Genomic DNA, 25,987 nt, shown 5'->3' with positions numbered 1-25,987 from the left:
TGATCCGCCCGCCTTGGCCTCCCAAAATGCTGGGATTACAGGTGTGAGCCGCTGCGCCCGGTCAAATCTCTCTGCTTTAGAAACTTCCCTGTCATTGGCTTATGATTGTATTTCTGGAGAATTCACCATGTCTTAGGTTATATGTAGAACATATAATAGACCTGCTTTTTCTGCAGGGAAGATGGTTGAGGATATGTCTGAGAATAGATAATAACATGAGTGATTGAAAGTCAGGAAAGCTAAGTTTATGCCAAATTGTCTTTAAGGTATTAGGTGGTATAGTTACGATGACAGACAACATTACCATATAGAACAACATTTGAAGTTTATTATGTTGTAACTCTTGATCATGTATCTTTTTTAAAAATGTGTTTAGATCCGATGCAGTCCATATTAAACAGCCTAGAACAACAGCATGAAGAAGAAAAACGATCCGCACTGGAGCGCCAGAGGCTTATGTATGAGCACGAATTGGAGCAGCTCCGGAGAAGGCTGTCTCCTGAGAAGCAGAACTGCCGGAGCATGGACAGGTTTTCTTTCCACTCGCCCAGCGCTCAGCAACGCTTAAGACAGTGGGCTGAGGAGAGGTAGGTGGCACAGAGGGGCCTGTTACATGTATAGCTCAGGCTCGCCACCCCTAACGCACCTAGGGAAAGTGTCAAATGGGAACATTGAGATGGTGCTTACAAAAGAATTATGTTCAAAGATAAGTGTTACAGCCAAGAACCACTTTGCATTTTTTTTTTTAAAGGGGAATTGCCCATTTATATTGCATTATTTAAAACTGTTGATGTTAGGTGCTGCTCCATTTTCAGTTGGTATGGCTTTTATATTTGGATATAGAAGTACACTTGATCATTGTCTTATGCTTTAGGTTCTGAAGCTTGGGTAGATGATTTTTAGAAAAACAGAAAGTTGGTTATCTGGACTGATTAGCTCAGGTAGGTAAAGCATGGTGCTGATGAGGTGCAGATTGCAAATTTGATCTCTGTATGGGCTAATTAGCATTGCATTGAAATGCCTTATCCCATGGTTGCAGACTGTACTTCACTAACTTCATACTATTTAAAGTTTGGTCTGCATGCAGGCAGCTTCCCTTTCACCTGGAGATTGATAGAAATGTAGGATTTCAGGCCTCCACCTCAGACCTGTTGAGACAGAATCTTGAGTTAATGAAGATCCCCTGGTGATCTGCATACACAGGCACTGCCCTTATCTACAGCCGGCTTGCTGTGTGGCTGCGTGCCAGTGCTTATCGTGTAGTTCAGGTTCAAGCGTGTGCATGGGTCAGTGTCAGCAACACAGTCCCTGCGTGCAGACGACCGTGGAAAAGCTCAATTCACACTTTGGCAATGATGTGCTACCACTGTATGATTTTCTGACTAGCTGCTTTGTGTTAATCTCTTCCCTACCTCTACCGCTTCTTTATTTTTTTTAGAGAAGCAACGTTGAATAACAGCCTGATGAGGCTGAGGGAACAAATTGTTAAGGCCAATCTATTGGTGAGAGAAGCTAATTACATTGCTGAGGAGCTGGATAAAAGAACAGAATACAAAGTTACCCTACAGATTCCAGCCTCCAGCCTGGATGCCAACAGGAAGGTGAAGTTGCCATTCCTTGAAAAAAACAAAGATCTCATTGGATAAGATCGCCTGATGTTTCCTGGTGTTATTTAAGCTTCAGATCCCTGTCTATGCCTGCCCCAAGTCCAGATCCTTTGTCCTCCTTGCTTTTGGGAAGAATTGACTTCCTTTCCATTCTCTGCCTTTGAGTGTATGTATATTTTATCTGTTAGGGGAATGTATTCTCCATCTCACCTGGCCCTGACATTTCATTTCACTCAACTTTCTTCCTTCAAATCTGTTTAAATTATTTCTTAGAAGTCTTTTCTGATTAATCTTCCCCAAGTGTCTTTTTTTCCTTCCTTATGCTACCACTCTACAACCCCTTCCCCACAAGTTAGATGTTCATTTTGCTTATGTTATTTTCTAGTTGGAATAGCTTGCTCTGTAAAACTGTTCATTAGTTGTGTCATGGTGTCATGTATATATTCAGGATCATACTTTTTTTTGGCATAATAAATTTAATAAAATGTAGGGGGGAAGTCCCATCAGAATCTTCTTTGCCATTCAGTTGTTTTTTTTCCTCCTTCTTTTTTTTTTTTTTTTTGAGGTTCTTTTCTAGCTCTTGATCACATTCATACATAATTTTTGATGGATTAGGTAGAATTTTCTATTCAGATGAATTTTTTGTGGGTCCATGTGTTCTGTTTATCCTACAGTAGTCAACACAGCAAAGCTTTAATCGATCCATCTTGGATATTCTTCTCTTTTTTTTTTTTTTTTTCTTTGAGAGGGAGTCTTGCTCTGTCAGCCAGGCTGGAATGCAGTGGTGTGATCCTGGGTGACTGCAAGCTCTGCCTCCTGGGGTCAAGTGATTTTCCTGCCTCAGCCTCCTGAGTATCTGGGATTACAGGTGTGTGCCACCATGCGGGACTAATTTTTGTATTTTTAGTAGAGATGGGGTTTTGCTGTGTTGGCCAGGCTGGTCTCAAACCGCTGACCTCAAATGATCCACCTGCCTTGGCCTCCCGAAGTGCTGGGATTACAGGCAGATATTCTAATTTGATAGCAAGGATTACATCTTTCTTTCCCTATGACATCATAGCGTTGAGGTCAGCGTTTTGTACAGGGTTAGATATTTGGCAAATATGATTCTTAGTATTTTGAGAAAGGTATTGTAAATATGATATGATCATTACAGATCATTGTCTTTGTATACTCTGTGTGTATTTTGAAAAATTTTACTTAATTAGAACACTAGTATTTGTAGGGCAAAGTCTGGGTATAGTAGGACTCACCAAAAACCGAAGAGGAAGGCCAGTCACGAGGAGAAAGTTCAGGGCTAGTTTCTTCTTGAAGGCTGAGAAGTACAAGATCCTCTTTGATTTTATAGTGTACGAGTTGAAAAAAGCAGAAACCTCAAAGATTTTTCCCCATTAAGCACGACTGCAGCCCTTTTCTCCGTAACCTCTTTTGGGCGCTTTGTTGAAAGGAGTGGCTCTGCATTCGTGCAGCCATGTCAACACCCAGAAGAACTCATGTCACCTGCACCTGGCATCTCTCCTTAGCTAGGCTGAGTCTGTAGTCTTTCATGCAACAGACTATTTTTTGATATTTGAAAACTTGTTTAATGTCCTGTCCATTCTGTGAACCCTCTTCTCTGGTGAATTTTTTTCTTATTTCCAATTTTGCAAGAGGGCTAAGTTATGGTAGCTGCACCGTATTGCCTGTTGCTATTTAGTCCCAGGTCCAGCATTGTCCCCCAGGAAAGCCACTACCCACACAGGTTACAAATGGGATTTTTGTATTTATTCACTGGCTGGCTGAATATAAGGTAGGAGGGCCTTTAATTTAGACTGTAAGATGGCTGGGTGTGGTGGCTCATGCCTGTAATCCCAGCACTTTGGGAGGACAAGGTGGGTGGATCACCTGAGGTCAGGAGTTCAAGACCAGCCTGGCCAATATGGCGAAACCCCATCTCTACTAAAAATACAAAAATCAGCCAGGCATGGTGGCAGCCGCCTGTAATCCCAGCTGCTTGGGAGGCTGAGGCAGGAGAATCCCTTGAACCCAGGCGGAGGTTGCAGTGAGCCGAGATTGGGCCACTGCACCCCAGCCTGGGTGACAGAAAGAGACTCTGTCTCAATTAAAAAAAAACACACATTTTGACCGTAAGAATTCTCAAATGTTTGTTTTATTATTTAAATTTTTTTTCTTAGAAAATGATTGTAGGCAAGATGTTAATGAAACATGAGTGTATTTCAAAGTTCCCTTCAGTTTTAAGTAGAACATTTGAAAAATTGAGCCAGTAAACCTAAATTGATTAGATAACCAGTAGATATGTCTCCCTCAGGGAAATGTATAGGGGCTTTTTTTTTTTTTAAACTTTGTGGTTTTTAAAAGTTCTAAAATTTTTTTCTACATTAAAAACACATTGCTCAAGTTCTTCTACTGTGAAAAAAATCCACATTGCTCTTATAAGCTGGAAAAATTTCAGAGCATTTTTTTTGGGGGGGTGTGATATTTGCATAACAGAACATTACTATTTTATTTTATTAATATTATTATTTTTGAGATGGAGTCTTGCTTTGTCACCCAGGCTGGAGTGCGATGGCACGATCTTGGCTCACTGCAACCTCCTCCTCTTGGGTTCAAGCGATTCTCCTGCCTCAGCCTCCCGAATATCTGGGACTACAGGCGCCCACCACCATGCCTGGCTAATTTTTGTATTTTTATGGAGACGGGGTTTCACCATATTAGCCAGGCTGGTCTCAAACTCTTGACCTTGTGATCTGCCCGCCTTGGCCTCCCAAAGTGCTGGGATTACAGGCGTGAGCCACCGCACCTGGCCACACATTACTATTTTAAAGTGAACAACTCAGTGGCATTTGGCACAGTAATGTGGTGTGAGCACCGCCTCTGTCTAGTTCTGTATGATCTTAATAAGAAACCCAAACAATGCATATTTGGAAACGTATCATTAATTGCTTCCACATGGGTGAATCGGGGACTTTTCAGTTTACTCTTTCAAGTGTTTCATGTTTTATACCCCATGAAGATGCCATCCATTACAATAAAACAGAATTCACCCTCTGAGAGGTAAAGGGACGTTTCTTCCCCATACACCGCAGCAAACTTTCCCTCTCTCCCCATTGATATGTTGTGGTCATATGGTGACCTGAATAAAACAGTTTTATTTCAACTTGCTGTTAAATGTGGTCTTTTGGGTTTTAAACTTAAAATCATTTCCAACTACGGTCAAAATTTAAATGTGGTGGCTCATGCCTATAATCCCTGTGCTTTGGGAGGCCGAGGCAGGAAGATCACTTGAGGCCAGGAGTTCCAGACCAGCCTTGGCCATATAGCAAGACCCTGTCTCTGTGCAAAACAAACAAAATTGGCTGGGTGTATTGGCGTGCACCCGTGGTCCTAACTACTTGGGAGGCTGAGGCAGGAGTATCACTGGAGCCCAGGAGTTTGAGGCTGCAGTGAGCTATGACGTGCCACTGCACTCTAGCCTGGGTGACAGAGTGAGATGCTGTCTCTTTACACACACACACGCACACACACATATATTTATTTATTTTTGAGAGTCTCATACTGTCACCTAGGCTGGAGTGCAGTGGCAAGACTTCAGCTCACTGCAACCTCTGCCTCCTGGGTTCAAGCAATTCTTGTGCTTCAGCCTCCCAAGTAGCTGGCATTACAGGCACGTGCCACCACACCCGGCTAATTTTTGTATTTTTAGTAGAGAGGGGTTTCACCATGTTGGCCAGGCTGGTCTTGAACTCCTGACCTCAAGTTATCCACCTGCCTTGGCCTCCCAAAGTGCTGGGATTACAGGTATGAACCACCATGCCCAGCAACTCCCCACAAAAAATTTTTAATGTAAGTTTATACTTAAAGTGAAGTTTATAAATAGATTTTGGTTGCACTTGGGTATGAAGGTATTATGTTATAGCTAGTAAGACTTTTGGGAAGCTTTGTAATCAACAGATTAAAGGATGATTGCCATTTGAGTTTTGATGTAATGACATTTGACTGATGGGGGTGGAATTTTCAGCTTTGACTTCCCCGCTGCCTGTGTGTTTCTCACAGTCATTCTTACTCTTTTTGCAGCGAGGCTCTCTTCTGAGTGAGCCTGCAATCCAGGTGAGAAGAAAAGGAAAAGGAAAGCAGATTTGGTCTTTGGAAAAACTGGACAACAGGCTGTTGGATATGAGAGACCTTTATCAGGAGTGGAAAGAGTGTGAAGAAGATAACCCAGTAAGTTATTTAATTGGTAATTATGAAAGGAGCCAAGCTGGAATGAGCCTATCCATTTCAGGGGAAAATTGTTCTTTTTCCAAAATTGTAATCCTGTTTCTGGAGTAAGGTTTATTTTAATCCCCTAAATTGTTTAGCAAATTAACAATTTTAATAATCTCTCTTTCTGGTATCTTCTTTTTTCTCATTTCTGTCTTTTAGATTTCTAGCAGAATTCTCCACTTTCCATTCTGACTTCTGTTGGTGTGCGGGTGTCTGTCTCCTGGGCTTTCTGGGAACCTCTTTAGGACAGAGGCCAGGCCTCATTATTTGTCTCTCCTCCCATTGCTCAACCCGTTTAACCTTGCAGATAATAAACCTACAATGTATGTTTTGTAAGTTGAACATCAGTGGTATCTTAATATTTACACTACGAGGAGCATTTTTGAAGAAGTTTTGATCATAACATAGATGCCATAAATCTATACATTGGTACTGTCCTCAACTTGCAGGTTTTCTTACTTAGATCAGCTGTGTACTCATATGTATTTAAAATAGAAATGCATATTACGTATGTCTGAACATATTTTCATTACTGTTAGACCTGTTTCCGCATAGAGTTGTTTACTTCCTTTGCCTTTTGTTTTGTAAAAATGATTTTTCCAGATTGTCATCAATAAAAATGTTTCTTATAGTTAGATGACGTTTTTGCTTAAAACATGTTTGTCTCTTTGGTACCCTCTCCTATTTCAACTTAGAAATAAAACAACAATAATAAATACGAAAGAGCCACTCCCATAAGGCCTCACCTTTCTTTTTTTTTTTTTCAGACAGAGTCTCTCTGTCACCCAGGCTGGAGTGCAGTGGCACGATCTTGGCTCACTGCATCCTCTGCCTCCTGGGTTCAAGTGATTTTCCTGCCTCACCCTCCCGAGTAGCTGGGATTACAGGCGCCCACCACCGCACCTGGCTAATTTTTGTATTTTTAGTAGAGATGGGATTTCACCATGTTGGGCAGGCTGATCTCAAACTCTTGACCTCAGGTGATCCACCTGCCTTGGCCTCCCAAAGTGCTGGGATTATAGGTGTGAGGGCTCACCTTTTATTAGCAGCAGTTGTATCTGATGACTTGCTAGGAACAAGCAGAGCAGATAAGAATTACTGTCTTCCCCAAAAGAAAGGTGTCGTTTAGCACACTCTACTTCTTTTTCTGGTCAACATATGTTGTTTATTTTGTGGCAAGATTTCCATGTAAAGGAGAATAGCTGATAAAAGTAATGACCTGTTACTGGGATTGCTCTGTCATGGGTGGAGAATGCTGACCTCCATTGTGAATGGGAATGAGGAAGAGTGTGTGTGGGAGTAATACAGTGCTTTGCTTTAGCGAAAACTTTAGAATGTTTTACTCTAAGAAATACAAGAGTCAGGATGATGAAAGTTAAGTTTAATGACCTAGAGTGCATCAAAAAGCAGTAGGTTGAATGCATTTATTGTAAATGATTTTTCTGAAGTTGTATGTTCTCAATCTCTTTACAGGTAATACGATCGTACTTCAAACGTGCTGATCCATTCTATGATGAGCAGGAAAATCACAGTCTCATTGGGGTGGCCAATGTCTTCCTCGAGTCCCTTTTCTATGATGTGAAGTTACAATATGCTGTTCCCATCATCAACCAGAAAGGAGAGGTTGGTTTTCTCTTCATGCCTTGTTTCCTGTAGAGAATAGTTTAAGGAACAAGAGGGTGGTGATGGGATATTGTTGCTATTTTTTGTCAGTAACGTATCTTATTAATACCTTGTGTTTCCAAGGACTCTGAGGGCAGAGTAACTGTCAGAGACTAGGCCTCTAAATTCCCATACACCATTAACCTGACAACTTGACTGTAAAAGAGAAGAGAGGTCATCTCAAGGGAGCACGAACCAAATCTGGAGAAATGTTTCTGCCTTCCCTCATTGCTGCAGGTGGCAGGTCGGCTGCATGTGGAGGTGATGCGAATCAGTGGTGATGTTGGGGAAAGGATCGCAGGAGGCGATGAGGTGGCGGAGGTCTCCTTTGAGAAGGAGACCCAGGAGAACAAACTGGTGTGCATGGTAAGTCCCAGCTTCATCCTAGTATTACGTTGATACAAAAGTCATTGCAGTTTTTGCCATTACTTTTAATGGCAAAAATCACAATTACTTTTGCACCAACCTAATAGCTGATTTTGAGAACTGCAGGTCTTTAGATGGTAAGTATTATGTTCCTTTTCTAATTTTGGAAGTAGAGCAGAGCCTCCCCCACTCATGATAATGCAAAATCGCCTCCTCCATTTCCAAACACCCGCTAGTGAGCCAGACCTGCTGGTGGCTGAGAATCCCTGCAGGAACCAGTTCTTATAAAAAGAAGGTGCTGGGGGACAGGAAGTCAGCGAGGGGCGTAGGTGCAATGTACAAGTGAGAAGGAGGTGAGGTGAAGCGAAGAAAGCCTAAAGCTGACTCTTAATTCATAGCTCATCCTAGAACCAGTCCTCTTTCCCAGTAAACATGTCTAGAATTGAAGCTGATGTTGAAGGAAGTAAGTTACGTGTCAGCCACAAGGTAGCGGGAAGTTGGAGCTGTTGGAGTCGGGCTGCTTTCTGTAAGACTTCGCGTATATTGAGAGGGCTTCTGGTGTTTCCGTTACTTCACTAGGGAGGGGGAGGAATCTTAATTCACAGAAGGGTTCATTTTTATTGTATTGTACTTGATTTCAGAGCAGCTCCTTTGAGTCATGTGATGATCAGAGATGGAGACATAGGGTTGCTGACCCCACAATGGCCCATTTTAAAGGTGATGGACTAGTAAATGCAACTCGCAAATATCACCTTCTGCTATTAAAGTAAAATAACATACAAGGGCACTTCTCACTTGGGAAATTTATCCTTATTAGTGAAAAGTAGTACATTCTGAGTTATATGGGCTTCCTAAAATGAGGTTAAAATACCATGTTTTTTAATGGAAGATCTCAAACATACATAAAAGTAGTGAGAAATGCGTTACCAATCTCCATTCACCTTTGCTCCACAATTACCACCTGTGGTCAACCTTGTTTCATTCATACACTCAGCTACTTCTGTGCTGCCCCCCTCCCTTAGCACCCCAGGTGCACCCCAGCATCATATCTTATCTGTAAATAGTTCAGTGTGTGTCTCCAAAAGATGAGTCCTTAAACCAATATAACCATAATTGTCAAAATTAGTAATCTGTCAAAAATTAATAATTTCTTAATATCATAAAATCGTCAGTTTCCTTAATTATCTCGGTTGGTGTGTCTCTTGGTCTGTTTCAGTCTTTAGGCCCCGGTATGCTCCTGCTCTCTGACTCGCTCGCTTTCTCTTTGCCTCTCTTACCACACCTGCAATTCATTTATTGTAGAAACTGGGTTGTTGACCTGCAGTTTCCCATAATCTGGGTTCTGCTGATTGGTGTTACTTAGCGTGTTAAGATGCATTTGCTGAAAATTGGTAGTTAGGTATACAGGTGTTACCTGGGGGAGGGAGGCAGCCAAGGTGTTTCGTAAGTGGTGGCCTGCGTTCTTCTATCAGGAGCCACATCTTGTCTAGTTGTTTGTCTTTGAGGGATGATCAGCCACTGATGATTCTTAACCTAGATGCATCATTTTGTTAGGAGTTACAAAAGAATGGTGCTATAATTCTATTGTCATTTCATTTTTCTCCAGAGAAAATCTTCCTATTACCAACTGTTTTGCTCTACAGAGATAGTTTGTATAGAAAAGGAAGGATAAATGCTCCATCTCTCCCTTTATTTACAATTTTTATTTATTTATTTTATTTTTGAGACAGAGTCTCGCTCTGTCACCCAGGCTGGAGTACAGTGGTGTGATGTCAGCTCACTGCAACCTCCACCTCCTGGGTTCAAGCGATTGTCCCGCCTCAGCCTTCTAGGTAGCTGTGCCACCATGCCCAGCTAATTTTTGTATTTTTAGTAGAGACAGGGTTTCGCTATCTTGGCCAGGCTGGTCTTGAACTCCTGGCCTCAAGTGATCCACCTGCCTCAACCTCTCGAAGTGCTAGGATTACAGGTGTGAGCCACCATATCTGGACTAATTTTTAAAATAATGAATTGGTTTTCCAAAATGTGACAAGTTAGTTTTTTTGTCCTTAGTCTTAACAGCATGATTATGAACTCTTGGACTTAACCGTATTTGGTGTGTGTCTATCTGTTGCATTCACTACTTGTATTTAAACACAAATGTTCCCATCTTTGGCCAGTGGGAGCCACTTCAGTTGGCCCTTGAGTCCTGTTGTCATAACTCTAACCTTCCTGGACTGGGGTAGCTTTTTTGTTTTCCGGTGTGATGAATATTCCAATCTCATCTTGTGTATTTCCTGTCCCAGACCTGGAATCAGCCATTTCTCCAAGGAACCTGCTTCCTTTCAGTGGGAAGTGGTTTTTAGAGACCATATACTGGCATGTAATGGCCTTTTATGTAAAAAGGACAAGGACAAATAAGCTATATGACAATAAATAGAACACTGGTAGAAAAACAAAAGAAACCAGCCTGGAGAGAGTTAAGATATCATCGGTGATGAGTATAATTAGCCCCCAAAGAAGTCTGGATTTGTTTTTTTGTAACAAGGCTATATATACATATTAACATCTTCATATTTTCACTGATATGAAGTAAAGTTTGTATATTTAAAACCTGGGCGCAGCATCAGTGCCTGCAGACATTCCTGGGCTCCTCTGTCTTGAACAGCTGCAAGTTGAAGTCTGTGATATTCTGACACCTTGTGGTGATTTTAGTTTTTGTGTGCAAAAACTTTTTTGAAAACCCCACAAAACCCAAACAGCCTGTGTTCATTTCTTATGGCTGACAGTCTTCATTCCTGGCAGTTGCATTCCTGAGAGGTTGCCTGTAGACGAGAGTTCAGCATATTAAATCTTGTTTCTTGTCTATTTTAACATTAAAATTGTGATTAATTTTGAATGGTAAAAAAAGGTTTTCAGATGGAATTTAGTCACTAAGAAGTATGTATTGAACATGTATCTACTCAATACCTGTCACAGGGCCAGGTGCGGTGGCTCATGTCTGTAATCCCAGCACTTTGGGAGGCTGAGGCGGGCGGATCACAAGGTCAGGAGATCGAGACCACCCTGGCTAACATGGTGAAACCCTGTCTCTACTAAAAATACAAAAAAATTAGCCGGGCGTGGTGGTGGGCGCCTTTAGTCCCAGCTACTCGGGAGGCTGAGGCAGGAGAATGGCGTGAACTTGGGAGGTGGAGCTTGCAGTGAGCCAAGATCGTACCACTGCACTCCAGCTTGGGCAACAGAGTGAGACTCCATCTCAAAAAAAAAAAAAAAAAAAAAAATACTTGTTACAGGTCTCTTTCATTTCATTTCATTGGTGTGGTAAGTCTCACCCCTGTAGAGTAAGGTAGCTACTGATATTCCTATTTCACCTAGGAGAAAACGAAGCCTAAGAAAACTAAGAATTTAAGTAATTGGAGCCAGCACACAAGCTGATAAGTGGGTGAGATTTATTTATTTTAATTAATTAGTTAATTAATTTATTTATTTTTGAGACGGAGTTTTGCTCTTGTTGCCCGGGCTAGAGTGCAATGGCATGATCTCAACTCACTGCAACCTCCGCCTCCTCCCGGATTCAAGTGATTCTCCTGTCTCAGTCTCCTGAGTAGCTGGGATTACAGGCACGTGCTACCACGTCTGGCTAATTTTTTGTGTGTTTAGTAGAGACGGGGTTTCTCCATGTTGGTCGGGCTGGTCTTGAACTCCCGACCTCAGGTGATCTGCCCACCTCGGCCTCCCAAAGTGCTGGGATTACAGGAGTGAGCCACCACGCCCGGCCGAGATATTTATTCTATTTATTTTATGTAACTCCAATATCTTGTAATCTTCCCAAATGCCATATTGCCACGTCTTAAATAATATAAATATTTAAAAACACTTAATGAGAAAATGATGGTTTTTAAAAACTTTGTGGAAAAATTAATTGTGGAGTATTGTTTGCTCAGTTTGGTTTGGAGGAATAAAATATCTCAGCCAATCTGTCTTTCATAGCCTGTCAGGAAGTAGCTATCTAGGTGTTTCAAACTCCTGTTGATATCACAGAAAAGATGAATTATAATGGGTTCCTGTTTGTTGCTCACCATTATATGTCTAGTATGGAAGAAAATAAAATTATCTGGTTTGTGTAATTTTGTGTGTCATCAATACTTCTTGAAATGTGTTTTTGCTTGTTTGTTTCCTTGTTTGTTTTTTGAGACAGAGTCTCTGTCACCCAGACTAGAGGGCAGTGGTGTGATCCCTGCTCACTGCAACCTCCATCTCCTGGGTTGAAGCGATTCTCGTGTCTGAGCCTCCGGGAGTAGCTGGGACTACAGGCATGTGCCACCACATCGGGCTAATTTTTGTACTAAAATTAGTACCTCTACTAAAATTAGTACCTCTACTAAAAATCAAAAAAATTAGCTGGGCATGGTGACACACACCTGTAGTCCTAGCTCCTTGGGAGGCTGAGGCTGGAGGATCACCTGAACCCTTAAAATTGAGGCTGCAGTTAGCCATGATTGTGCCACTCACTCCAGCCTGGGCAACACAGCAAGACCCTGTCTCAAAAATCAGTCTAATGCTGCCCACCAAAAGAAATATTAAGAATATTTGGCTGCTTAGAAACTGTTATGGGCATTTCTTCTGGGGCCTTTGGGTCTGATTAGACATGTATCTCCAGTTGCACTTTGTTACGACCGCACCCTGCCCTCCTGGTCCGGAGCACGCTTCCTTTGATACGCCTTCCCCCCAAATCTGCATAGAGAAGGCTTTCCGTAAATGCTGCAGAAAATGGTCAACATTCACCATCTTCACTTCCCTTCCTTCTCCCCCCACATCTTTAAATTATACATTTCTGGTGCTTTTAAGTTCTCCCAAACAATGTTGTATAGTATTGTGTAACATTTTCAGTTGAGAACCTTGTTCCTCTTTAAACTTTAAAATATCAAATCCATGTTTTGCTCTTTCCTTGATATTTGTTGTTTCTTGGCACATATACCGATTTTGTTCTTCATTCACTGTGCCTGACAATCTTGTTCTGTTCTATGGCATTTCCATGGTTAGCCAAGTTCATATCATTGAAGAGTGCTGATGTTTGAGATCTTTCTTCATCTGAATTAACGAAGATGATGATTCTTATATTCTGAGAAACTAACATTTAAATGTTCTTAGACTTTACAACGTCCACCTCTGTAGTCAAGGTCCTTGTAACCCTGTGTCCAGCCTCTCACTAAATATAGTAATTGCTACCACTATTTCCCAGATGCAGAAGTCCAGTATCAGGGTGAATGGGATTTGGCCAACATAAACATCATAAGCACCTAAGTTAGTGACAGAGCCTGCAACTCTGAGTGCTTGTTGGAACCCTCAGATTTCAAAACACAGAGCCTTCTTCTTCCTTCAGGTTAAAATCCTCCAAGCTACTGGGTTGCCACAGCATCTGTCCCACTTTGTGTTCTGCAAATACAGCTTCTGGGATCAGCAGGAGCCGGTGATTGTCGCTCCTGAAGTGGACACCTCCTCCTCTTCCGTCAGCAAGGAGCCGCACTGCATGGTTGTCTTTGATCATTGCAATGTGAGTTTGTTTTCCAGAGTAGGTCAGCATTTAGATTACTCATGTAAAAACAAAACAGAAAATGAACCTTGTTTCTTTGACTAAATGTGCCATTATATGTCTTGGAGCAGTTTCTGTAGAGTGTGGGGATTGAGTAAAAAGTGTCAATGCATCTATACTCCTCCACAACCCAAAGGTAACTTTTGCATGAGAAACAAAACACATATGTATGTATATATGTATATTCTTCTCCAAAGAAAATCTATGTCCTGTATTAGGTCACTGAAGAAATTATCTAAAACAGTTAAGAAACTTGTGTTTTAGAGAAAGTGAACATAGGTAACAGAGAAGAACTAACTTTATTGAGCATCGAATGCTCTGTGAAGCTCTTTGTTATTCCTTCATTTGGATCCTCACCGTAGTTATCTTTGTTGATAGTGCATTTTTTTGTGTTTGTTTTGTTTTGTTTTGAGACAGAGTCTCTGTCACCCAGGCTGGAGTGCAGTGGCACGATCTTGGCTCACTGCAACCCCTGCCTCCTGGGTTCAAGCGATTCTCCTGCCTCAGCCTCCCAAGTAGCTGGGATTACAGGTGCTTGCCACCATGCCCGGCTAACTTTTTTGTATTTTTAGTAGAGACAAGGTTTCACCATGTTGGCCAAGCTGGTTTCAAACTCCTGACCTCAAATGATTGGCCCACCTCAGCCTCCCAAAGTGCTGGGATTACAGGCATGAGCCACCACACCCAGCCAACAGTGCGTTTTTTGTTTGTTTTTTCCCAGCTGAAAACACAAACAAATTAGAGAGGTCATTTTGCCCAAAGTAGTTCTTCACTGGTTTGTCCATGGCTGGTGACCAGCAAAATGTGGACTACTGGGTCCCCAAGTCTTTCTTGCTCCTGCACCACACTTGATCCATTTCATCTCTTTCAAGAGAGAGGCCTCTTTCTAATCCGTTTAAAACCAAAATACTTCACTACATTAAAGATAGAGAGAGGGAGACAACAACAGAGATAGGAGATTCTGTGATTTCTTTAATAAACTGTTTTAGAGCTAAATCCTAATTGCAATATGCTATCTTATAAAGATGGACAGGCTGGCAGAATTTTCACAAATTAGGTCTTTTTTTGGTCCTAATGATTTTATTTCCTTATTCTCCTAATAGAGATAGTTAACTTTCTAAAAAGTGGGAAAAAATGTTTTTGCAACACACTACCTTATTGCATATAACTTTTATATCAACACATTATAGATCAGTGTTGTAACACTTTATACAATTATGCTTTTAAAAATAGCTCCCAAAATATTGCTAACAAAATAGAATGCAATGGTGGTCTTACATACTAGACTTTCGATCTGAAAAGTTAAAAAAAAATTCAGATTTATAGTTATGTTTAAAGTCAAGAACCTTTTGCCATCTGAGCATTCATTATGGGTTTTAGATGATATTTCTGTATAACTAAAACATTCCGTTTTCTATTTTTTTCCCCTGGTATAATTAAGTATGTGATGCCTGGTATAAACAATCATAAGATTACCAGAAAGAGTTTGCTCTTCTGTAATTAGCTATTGTGTTTTAGGAGTTTTCTGTTAACATCACTGAAGACTTTATCGAGCATCTTTCCGAAGGAGCATTGGCAATTGAAGTATATGGACATAAAATAAACGATCCCCGGAAAAACCCCGCCCTGTGGGATTTGGGAATCATCCAAGCAAAGACACGTAGTCTTCGGGACAGGTGAATATTAGATGTTCATCTGATTCCATTTATATATATGTAATTTTTTTTTTTTTTTTTTTGAGACAGTCTCATTCACTCTGTCACCCAGGCTGGAGTGCAGTGGCACGATCTTGGCTCACTGCAGCCTCTGCCTCCTGGGAGTAAGCAATTCTCTTGCCCCAGCCTCCCGAGTAGCTGGGATTATAGGCATGCACACCACGCCTGGCTAATTTTTGTATTTTTGGTAAAGACGGGGTTTCACCATATTGGCCAGGCTGGTCTTGAACTCCTGACCTCAAGTGATCCACCCACCTCACCCTCCCAAAGTGCCGAGATTACAGGCGTGAGCCACCGTGCCTGGCTAGATTCCATTTATAATTTTTAAAAATTGCTAGAGATTAGTACTGCCATTTATAGAGGTTACTATTTTCTGAGGATGACCAGTGTTCCCTGAAGGGGTGGCAGTGTCTCCAGGGTATTAATCACACAATTAAACTTCCTTAGGGAAGTGGACTGCAGAGAATGATGGAAGAAAGTTCAATTTGCAGCTGGTTAAGAAGAAACAGTGAAATGAATTTTGGAGAATAGTGACTTAACGTTATGAATTACTTTTAATTAATCAGCTGTAGAGAGGATGGATCAAGATTCACTCTAGTGTTGTCTTTAGCTCATAGCTCTGAGTGGCATCAGTGTTGGAAAGAGGTAGGCTTCTTTGTGGACTTAAAAGGAAGCATTAAAAGGGATTGACTGAAATTGAATATGTTTGTGCTTTTCATCTAATTATAGATGAAAACAGATTTTCTTTTTTGCATTTAGATAGTTTAGCAAATACTAAATTAGAAAGTGACATTTGAGATTTTTTTCTTGATTCTCTTACTGACCTGAGAAAAATACTTGGCACATCACTGAAGCATATGGCACTACCTTTGTCTACAAAAAGACGACCCCTGTATTTGCTTTTTTTTTTCTTTTTTTTTTAAATAGTTTCAAATTATTTTAGATTCGGGGGTACATGTGCAGGTTGTTTACTTGGTTATATTGTGTGATGCTGACCTTTGGGGTATGATTGATCCTGTCACTGAGGTAGTGAGCATAGTACCCAGTAGGTAGTTTTTCAACCCTTGCTCACTTCCCTGCTCCCCAACTCCTGGGAGTCTCCAATGTCTGTTGTTGCCATCTTTTTGTCTGTGAATACCCAGTGTTTAGCTCCCACTTATAAGCAAGAACATGGGGTTTTTGCTTTTCTATTTCTGCATTAATTTGCTTAGGATAATAGCCTCGAGCTGTATCCAAGTTGCTGCAAGGGATATGATTTTGTTGTATTTTTTATGGCTGTGTACTTGCTGCTTCAGTACATCTGATTAGAATTTCCAATTTTTGAGTAACGACTTTGAAATAGATTTGTCATTACATCTTTTTGAACAAAGGAGCCATTTCTAGTTCTGATACTGTGAGTTTAACTTTGCTTTCCATTATTCTTGCCGGTATGTACATGCATGGTACTTACTGAACTACAGATCATTCTGAATTACTCTGTTTGGAGGTCATTTTCATTGTTAATTCTTATGTGTGTAGGACCCTAAGCTGCCTGTAATGAAATAGAAATGTATGATTTTCCAAGAACTTCGCCTATTTCGTAGATGGAGTGAAGTGACCAGGAAATTGGAATTCTGGGTTCAAATCTTGGAACAGAATGAGAATGGTGAATACTGCCCTGTAGAAGTGATTTCTGCAAAGGATGTCCCAACAGGAGGAATTTTCCAGCTCCAGCAGGTAACAAGATTGTGAATGTTTATATTAGATTCTTTGGTGCCAGAAAGCTTAATATTGGCTTCTTTTTAGCAGAAATGTTGGCAATAATGAAATCTCGACTGGCCAAGTCCATTTTTTACATCAAAATTCTCCTATCTCGTGTCACAAGTATTGCTATTAAATTTTTTTTCTTTTAATAAAGTAGAGACACAGGGATCTTGCTTTGTTGCCCAGGCTGGTCTTGAACTCCTAGGCTCAAGCAATCCTCCCACCTTGGCCTTCCAAAGTGTTGGAATTATGGGTGTGAGCCACTGCTCTCAGCCAAATATTGCTATTTGTAATATTTTAAAAACCAGTTCTGTTAGTGTTAGGTAAGAAAAAGATAAATTTTAAAGGAAAACTTAGAATTTATTTGTGGGACATAAACCAAACATATCAAACAGCTTTAGAACATTTAGGAAGACAAGGAGAAGCTATGTGACATGCCAGAAATAATAAGCATTCAGACTGTAAAATGCCTGGGCTCAATTCTGGCTCTCTAGTGTCCTAGCTGTCTATCCCTGAGCAAGTTCAATAACCTCTCTCCTTCGCCTGTTATGTAGACATGATGGTAACACCACCTTCATAGGATTAGTATGAGGATTGAGAGACATGCATGTTTAAAGCACAGGGCCTGACATGCCAGGTGTTAAGTACACGCAGCTGGGTAGATACGCGTGCCAGAATCCACAGAGCAGAGAAGTGGCAGTGGCCACTTAACCCCACATGCATCCGCAGAGTCTGTGCTGTCAACTAACAGTGAGAGGGAAATTTTTAATTTAATTTGTATACAGGATTTGGATTTTTTTTTTTTTGCTATACTTTAATGCATTGTTTAGGAGACTGCCATATTCTATGAGTTTCCATACTTGAAAACAGTAGTAAAATACTAGAATCGCTCTAGAAAATGAGCGTAGAAAGCATTCAAAGCAAAATAGAGAAAATTAAAGGAAAGAGAACATTTGCTTACATGTTTAAGTTTCCGAATGTTTTAAGAGGAGGATGATGATAAACACTTGTTCTCTGACCCCAGCAAATAAATTTCAGCAAAGTGAAAGGAGATTAGTTTAAATTAAAGCATGTGTTATACACATAAAATAGAATTCTTAAGGGTGTGAAGAACATCTTTTTCTGGGCATCTGTTAAAAAAATATATATATCTTCTTCGAAGCCTTAGAAATTCATCTACTGGATGGCAAGACTGGATAATTTTCTGTGATTTGGTGTAAATTGGATATTTAAGTATTTGTCATACTTCTGACACACTTCACTAAAAGTGTTCAAAGAAATGTTGGTTTATCAGGAAAGGGCTTTTTGAAGGATATGCCTCTTTACCTTGATGCTGAAAAAATCATGCAAGTTCTGAAAGGATTTTTCTTATATGATGGCAAAAACGGCAATTACTTTTGCACCAACTTAATGGCAAGAATAAAGACACAGAGGCCATAAATTAGGTCCATTTGGATAGAAAGTCATGTGGAGAAAGAGCTGGAAAACAGGAAGACAAGAGGTTGCAGAAGCTTGTGGCAGCTGGTTTCGGAGGGCCTTGAATGCTAGGCTCATTTGAGTGTAATATGTTTGAAAATTGGGTTGTATTGTTCTTGAACAGGAAGGTGGCAGAGGACAACTGATTAGCTTTAACCATGTGAAATGTGCTGTTTTTGTAGAAATAAATGGTCAAATATCAGCAGTGACAAGAAGTTCTGTCTAATAGTTTAAGTGTACTTTTAAACATTTTTCTGTGGAACAGTAAACCATTGCCAGATCCTTTCTCTCCTTTTCTTCCCTCTCCTTAGGAATCTTCCCTTAAAGTGCACACTTCACCCTTCACATTTAGGCACAGATTCACAATAGATCACTTTGGAAAGTGCTTAAGCAAGCTAAGCAAATAAAAGGTAGCTAATTGAAATGACAAAACTGTTTAGGCTATTAAAATATTTTCTTTAGGACTTTTCCCAGAAAATATCTGAGGCTTAGTCCTTGGTGATATTAAATCAGAAAACATCTGTATCCCAACCACTCAAATGGAGCTTGATAGGATCAGTGGTTGCCTGAGCTGATTTTCCTGATCATGCAGAGCTCTTGGGAACTAAAATCTGATGGAAGAGGGCAAGAGTAATTGACTTGCAGTTGAACATTTAAATTCCATTTTTCAAATGCTATTTTACATTTCTAAAATTTATAAACCAAGTTTGAAGTCAGTAATTTGGGAATACTGTGAATTCTCTTTTAAAATATTACTTCATTGTAAATATATACCAAGTCTCACATAATAAACAGTCTAAACAATCATATTTGCTGATTATTTTTTATAATTATATAATATACTTATATTTATATTAATGATATATACTGCTATATCAGTAAATTATATTTTATATATTATATATACAAATTACATAATATATTTACTGATATATTTACTGATACTTTTTTTATATTTCCTGATTTTATATTTATATTTACTGGTACTATAACGTCATATGTTTTTCTACAGTAATACTTTAACAACTGTATAGTGTTTCATTGTATGTTTCACAGTTTAAAGTTATTATGTTGTATAAAACAAATAATAAAGTTATTGAATGTATAAAATATTATACATTCAATTTGTGTCTAATTTTTTGTTCTTAAAAGTCCTTAAGATTTTTTGTGTATATGTATGATTATTTACTTAGCTGTCTAGAAAGTTGAATTGCTGGGTTAAAGGAACTTATATTTTTAAGTCAAATTGCCTTCAGAAAACTTGCACCGATTGGAATTCCCACTTACAGTGTATGAAATTGTTTCATAAATGTAGGGCATTGGAAATTCCTCTTTTAAAATATAATTGCCAATTTAGGGAATGAAAATACAGGTGTATCATGCTTTAATTTAATTTGTATTTAATTATCAGTAAGTTGAACTTTTTTATTGGCCAACTGTTTGCATTTCCTTTGTTAGAATTTTTTAATGTTACTTCTTATTGAAAGAATATGTAAACATATATTTATTCTGTTTTTTAGCTCACTTAAAAGGGAAATTATTTTTCCCGATTAGTTTTTAAATTTGTATTTTAATGCTTAACAATAACGTATGGTGACAGTGTCTGAATTAAACATTTTTCTCAACATCAGCCTGTAGGGGTCTCTCTAAACCAAATTTTTGGAAATCAAGAAACTGATTTTAAGACTCTAAATTGTCTGTGACCCAGGGGCAGTCCCGGAGAGTTCAAGTTGAAGTGAAGTCAGTGCAGGAATCTGGGACTTTACCACTGATGGAAGAATGTATACTGTCTGTTGGCATTGGATGTGTCAAAGTTAGACCGCTCAGAGCCCCCAGAACACATGAAACGTTCCATGTAAGTTTCTATACCTGTTATGTTCTTCTTGAAAGACAAAAGCAGACCAGAGTGCCTTTTGGAACCTGTATGAAAACTACTTTCTGTGAACAATTCTTTCCGTGAATCTCTTTGTTTACCTTTGCTGTCTTTTTTTGTGTCTTGCATTCTCATGGAATCACTGCATTGGACTCTGTTACTGGTTTTGCCCTGGTGTAGGTGGCAAGCTGAGGGTTAAAACGTCTCAGCCTCCACAGATTCCACAGTGCCTGCTAGTGATTAACTCCTCAACATCACCCCACCCCTCTGGAGAAACCCCCTACTGGCTTGTAAAGACTATTTGTCAGCAGGTGTTTGATTTCCCCTGGCGAGTGGGACTATAAACCCAGCAGGGAGAGCATTGCACTGGATCCCGAAAAGGTCAAATGAGTGTGCTTCACTCTTCTATGAGCTGCTTCAACTTCCTGACAACTGTAAAACCCAGAGTGAGGGTGTGGGTAGGTGGGAGATGAAATAGTATATTAATTCAATTGGAAAATATAAATTATGGGTAAAGAGTCAGATTGTGTAGCATAGCCTGATTCTTGGATAAATTAATAATTCAGTTCTATGTAATGTATTTTTTTCTTTTAGGAGGAAGAGGAAGACATGGACAGCTACCAGGTAATTTAGCACCTGTTAATCCAAATAAGCATGATTAAAGTATATAATTACACATTTCTGGATCTGGCTATACTGTTATTTAAGGATTAAACAATTCATACTGATTTTTTTGTTGTTTTAAAGTAAAACAGAGTAGGGAACATTGAGTGTTGTTTCATAGGCCGTAAAGTTTGTTAGGAGTGGGAAATCATTCATGACTGAGATCCTTTTCCAAACCTGGAGCTCTCCAGCCAGGCTCCCTGAAGATCTGTTTCTCTGGATCCTCTTCCCTGGACATTTTCTCTCCTGCATGAGTCACCACTCGTTGCCCCTATTATAGTTGTCTCATTCTGAGCTTCAATCAACACTAGGTGTTTTGCATTTTTTTGTTTGTTTTTGTTTTTTTTTTGTGGCAAAGTCTCACCCTGTTGCCCAGGCTGGAGTGCAATAGTGCATTCTTGGCTCACTGCAACTTCCCTCCTGCCCCAGCCTCCCAAAGTAGCTGGGATTACAGGTGCACGCCACCACGCCCAGCTGATTTTTTGTATCTTTACTAGAGACGGGGTTTCACCATGTTGGCCTGGCTGGTCCCGAACTCCTGACCTTGTGATCCACCCGCCTAGGCCTCCCAAAGTGTTGGGATTACAGGCGTGAGCCACCGCGCCTGGCCGAATTTTGCATTTTTTAAGCCAGATCTTTCTTCCCTACTTCCTGGAATCATACAGCATTTGGAATCTTTTTTTTTTTCCTTTCTTTTCTTTTCCTAACCTCCTGCAAGACTTTGTTTCTGTCTGTGCAGTTTCATCTGTTAGTCATCGTTCAGGACTGTCAGGGCTCTTTGGAGCCTGATTATGTCATCTGTGTAGTCACTTTCCTGGTTTTGCATCATTCTAATTTGATAGAAATGTCTGCTTTCCTATAAGTCACTGATAAAAACACTGTATCAGATAGGGTTAAATACAGAGTCCTATGGCACAACAATAGAGACTTTTTTCAAGCTGACATTAATCACTGTTCTTCGGATGTGATATTTGAGTCCTCTGTGATTTCACTGAAGTAGATGCATCGCACGTTTCTCCATCTTGTCCACAACAATGTCATAGGCTATTTGGTTAAGTGCCCTAGTAAAGTCCAGACACACTATATCTGCAGCATTCCACTGACCTACCCAGTCTTGTAACCTTATTAGAAAAGGAAATGAGGTAAGATTGATATTCATGTAGGTGTTGACTGGTAGGTTGTTATTCTGTTGATGACAACCCCTATCCCCTCTTTCGCCTACCTGTCACCCCACAAAATGCACAAAAACAAGTGAGAGAAGCATTTACATGTTGTCTTTAAGAGCCTATGTTGACGTATAGAAAGCAGAAGTTACAAAAGTTGAAAGATTCTTCTGATTATTCTAAGGTACATAAATTGAAAGTGGTTTTTTGTTCGTTTGTTTTGTTTTTTTGGAGACGGAGTCTTGCTCTACCACCCAGACCATAGTGCAGTGAAGTGATCTTGGCTCATTGCAACTTCTGTCTCTCAGGTTTAAGTAATTCTCTTGCCTCAGCCTCCCAAGTAGTTGGCATTAAAGGTGAACATCACCATGTCCAGCTAATTTTTTGGGGGGAGGGGGATGGAGTTTTGTTCTTGTTGCCCAGGCTGGAGTGCAATGGCACGGTCTCGGCTCACTGCAACCTCTGCCTCCCGGGTTCAAGCGATTCTCCTGCCTCAGCTCCAAAGTAGCTTGGATTACAGGTACCCACCACCATGCCTGTCTAATTTTTGCATTTTTAGTAGAGATGGGGTTTCACCATGTTGGGGAGGCTGGTCTCGAACTCCTGACCTCAGGTGATCTGCCTGCCTTGGCCTCCCAAAGTGCTGGCATTACAGGTGTGAGCCACTGCGCCTGGCCAATTTTTTATATTTTGAGTAGAGACAGGGTTTCGCTGTGTTAGCCAGGCTGGCCTCAAACTCCTGTCCTCAAGTGATCCACCTGCCCCAGCCTCCCAAAGTGCTGGGATTACAAGTGTGAGCCACCACGCCCAGCCATACTGGAAGATTATTGAGTCCTGTTTATAGGTTTTATCTAGCAAAGAGACCTTTTAGAAGATTTTCGTTTCAGGTGCTTAAAGCTCTACTCCCAAGCCATTAGAAATAAAACTGGTTCTGGATACCTGAGAATGCCCTTTCTGTTCTAGAAAATAATGCTTTAAATTCTGAAAATAGCTGTTTTGATTGATGGGCGCAGTCAACTGGTGGTAGCAATAAAGAAATTATTGTATACTACCTTACCTTTCCAAGGCATAGTAGAGCAAGGTAAGATAGAGCGTCAGTTTCAGATAAATTATCTTGACATTACATTGAATATGATTTTCCTTGCTTGCTTCCAGGATCGAGATTTAGAGAGACTTCGTAGAAAATGGCTAAATGCATTAACAAAACGTCAGGAGTACTTGGATCAACAATTGCAAAAGCTTGTCAGCAAACGTGGTAGGAAAAACAAATAGAATATTTTTCTCCCCTGAAAATCAATGCATAATTAATTATTCTCCCTTTGTAGCCACGTCAGTTAAGAACCAGATGAACACATCAGTAATGGGGATGGCAGGAGCAGATGAGTGTTACTCTTTGTTTATGTCATATCCTTTACCCAGCTGTCATATCTTGGTGGTCTTCCTCCCACCCCCCACAAAGAAAGAGAAAATACGGTGCACAAAGCATACATGGTCCCTCAAAGATAACGTAAAGGAAGGTGGTAACTTTTCTTATCCAAAGGGCTCGAGTCCTCTGACTCTGGACCAGTCACTCCTGTGCGGTCCCTCTGTAGGCCTCCCAGGTACTGAAGATGACCTCTCTGCAGGAGCCCACCTGACCTCTCTAGCTGTGGGTTAGTTTTTTTTTTTTATCACTGGGGAGCACTTGTGAGCTATAATTGAAATATAGGCAAATCCAGTCTTTACTCAGGACAGAAAGATAAATGGCAAGTGAAGTTTCGGCATTGAATCCTCATTCTCGATGTTCTAGATAAAACAGAGGATGATGCTGACCGCGAAGCACAGCTTCTGGAGATGCGGCTGACCCTAACTGAGGAGAGGAACGCGGTGATGGTCCCCTCTGCTGGCAGTGGTATTCCAGGGGCCCCAGCAGAATGGTATGAACCCTGTGGTGCATCTTGTGAGGTCTGAACGCTCACCAAGCCACTTGCTTTTGGCTTGAATTTTGCGTGTGCTACGGTTAATGGAAGAGTCATAATAGCATGGGGGGAAATGTTGTTTAAATTAAAGGAACTGTTAAATTATTTTCATGAGTTGAATAACTATGGCCTAAACTGTTTTATTAAATAATGTTGTTATTGGCCAAAGTCATTAAAATTTCTGAGAACTTAAATCAATATTTAATACCACTGCACTTAGCATTAAAAAAATAGTTAATATGTTAATTACTTGGGTCATTCCCTTAGAAGACTGTTTGGTCATAAGAAAATTGCATCTTCACGCGATTTTGGTTTTGGTGCTGGCTTAAACTGTACTGTCAGCAAATGTTCTGTGCTACTTTATAGAAATTAAAAATAGTAAATTTAGCCAGAGGGAGCCCTTAAGTATATCATTTTATAAGAAAGTAGGTTTAAACAAGAGAACTTCACTATAAACAGGTAGAGTCTTATAAGGCTAAGTTCAAATGTCAGGGTATGAAGCAGCAGCTACAGTGGAGGCTTTGTGGCCTCTCTGTTTCTAGATTAGAGTAAAATCAGGGCCAGGGTTATTACCGCTTTGCCCTGTAACAGCCCTGAATGCCATTAAGGCTGTGTTCCTACGTGCATGCCACTGAGAGAGTAACCTGATTCAGATGCCATTTGTTCTTCATGTTTTAGGACCCCAGTACCTGGGATGGAGACACACATTCCTGTTATATTCCTGGACTTAAATGGTAAGTTAGGAAGTGTTTTCTGAAGGCTTACCTCTGAAAATTTAGTGCCTGCATAACATGTAGATTCCAACCAAGTGCATCGTGAGGCAATTCTGTCCCCCTAAGGCTAGAAGAGCCAGTTTGACGTGTGTCCATGTCTCCTGGTTGCAGACGGACTGATTTGTGTGTCATAGTCTCATGTTTATGACAGTAATAGGCGTGCTTCACCATACTCCTCACCTCTCATCCCTGCAGCTCACGGTGCCATGTGGATGCTCTTCTCTCCCGGTGTTAGGATGGTAGCAGTGTTTTTTGGCACTGAAAATATTTTCTAATTTAATTTTTTTATTTTATTTTATTTTATTTTTTTTGAGACAGAGTCTTGCTCTGTCACCTAGGCTGGAGTGCCGTGGTGTGATCTCGGCTCACTGCAACCTCCACCTCCCTGGTTCAAGCGGTTCTCCTGCCTCAGCTTCCCGAGTAGCTGGGACTACAGGCTTGTGCCACCACGCCTGGCTAATTTTTTGTATTTTTAGTAGAGACGGGGTTTCACCATGTTAGCCAGGATGGTCTCGATCTCCTGACCTCGTGATCCGCCTCCTTCGGCCTCCCAAAGTACTGGGATTACAGGCGTGAGCCACTGCACCCGGCTTCTTCTTTAATTCTTGGGGAAGGACTTCTCTCTGGAAAGGACGAATAACTAGCGATACTTATGAAGCATGTTTCCTTCCTGTGGTGTTTTCTTAGCATTATCTAATAAATATCTCACTTTTTCTATGAGTTCTTGTGCCATTCATCCCTGTATTACCTGTTAAAAAAAAAAAAAAGAACTGTCATTTTTCTGTTTCCCACTCACCACCATATAAAATATTTTGGGCCTGGATACGTTTTACATTTATTCTGCCGGTAGGAGTTCTGCCTGTAGGAGGGAAAATAGAAAATGGAAGGGTAGATTAAGGATCTAAAAATAAGTTAAAAGTCAGCAGTTAAATTCCTAACACATCTGCAGAACTATGTATTAACATTAACTCTCCTTAATAGATGAGTGTGGATGTCCTCCGTGGTTTTCTTCCACCTAGCTGACAGTGAAATGCAATCTCTGAGGCATTTAGGATCTCCTGCCACTTAGCTTATTTAAATAGAAGATTTTTTAATGCATAGAGTTAGAGAATAATACCGAATAATACAGCCACTGTCTGTTCACCTGATG

General features: G+C 40.4%; 1 protein-coding gene and 1 long non-coding RNA gene across 5 annotated transcripts in view; one reads left to right on the top strand and one right to left on the bottom strand.

Moving 5' to 3' along the window:
• The window catches only part of KIF13B (kinesin family member 13B), a 199,193-nt gene that overhangs the window by 114,849 nt on the left and 58,357 nt on the right, over positions 1-25,987 (top strand). For all 4 annotated transcript variants that reach the window (XM_054560930.2, XM_054560929.2, NM_001132835.2 and 1 more), the window contains 13 exon segments: positions 377-587; positions 1,439-1,601; positions 5,682-5,828; positions 7,344-7,493; positions 7,770-7,898; positions 13,264-13,434; positions 14,992-15,149; positions 16,772-16,904; positions 20,116-20,262; positions 20,875-20,904; positions 23,262-23,361; positions 23,896-24,022; positions 24,743-24,798. In XM_054560930.2, the coding sequence (XP_054416905.2) occupies positions 377-587; positions 1,439-1,601; positions 5,682-5,828; positions 7,344-7,493; positions 7,770-7,898; positions 13,264-13,434; positions 14,992-15,149; positions 16,772-16,904; positions 20,116-20,262; positions 20,875-20,904; positions 23,262-23,361; positions 23,896-24,022; positions 24,743-24,798 (1,722 nt within the window).
• LOC129060935 (uncharacterized) lies at positions 7,280-24,934 on the bottom strand. The gene is made up of 3 exons (XR_008527842.1): positions 24,830-24,934; positions 9,313-9,431; positions 7,280-7,520 (listed from the first exon to the last, which is right to left on the bottom strand). It is a non-coding gene; the product is annotated as an uncharacterized LOC129060935 (long non-coding RNA).

This window comes from Pongo abelii, chromosome 7, assembly GCF_028885655.2.
Source record: "Pongo abelii isolate AG06213 chromosome 7, NHGRI_mPonAbe1-v2.0_pri, whole genome shotgun sequence".
Classification (NCBI taxonomy): domain Eukaryota; kingdom Metazoa; phylum Chordata; class Mammalia; order Primates; family Hominidae; genus Pongo; species Pongo abelii.
Note: the sequence above shows the minus strand (reverse complement) of the source record. Positions and strands in the feature narration are given on the sequence as shown.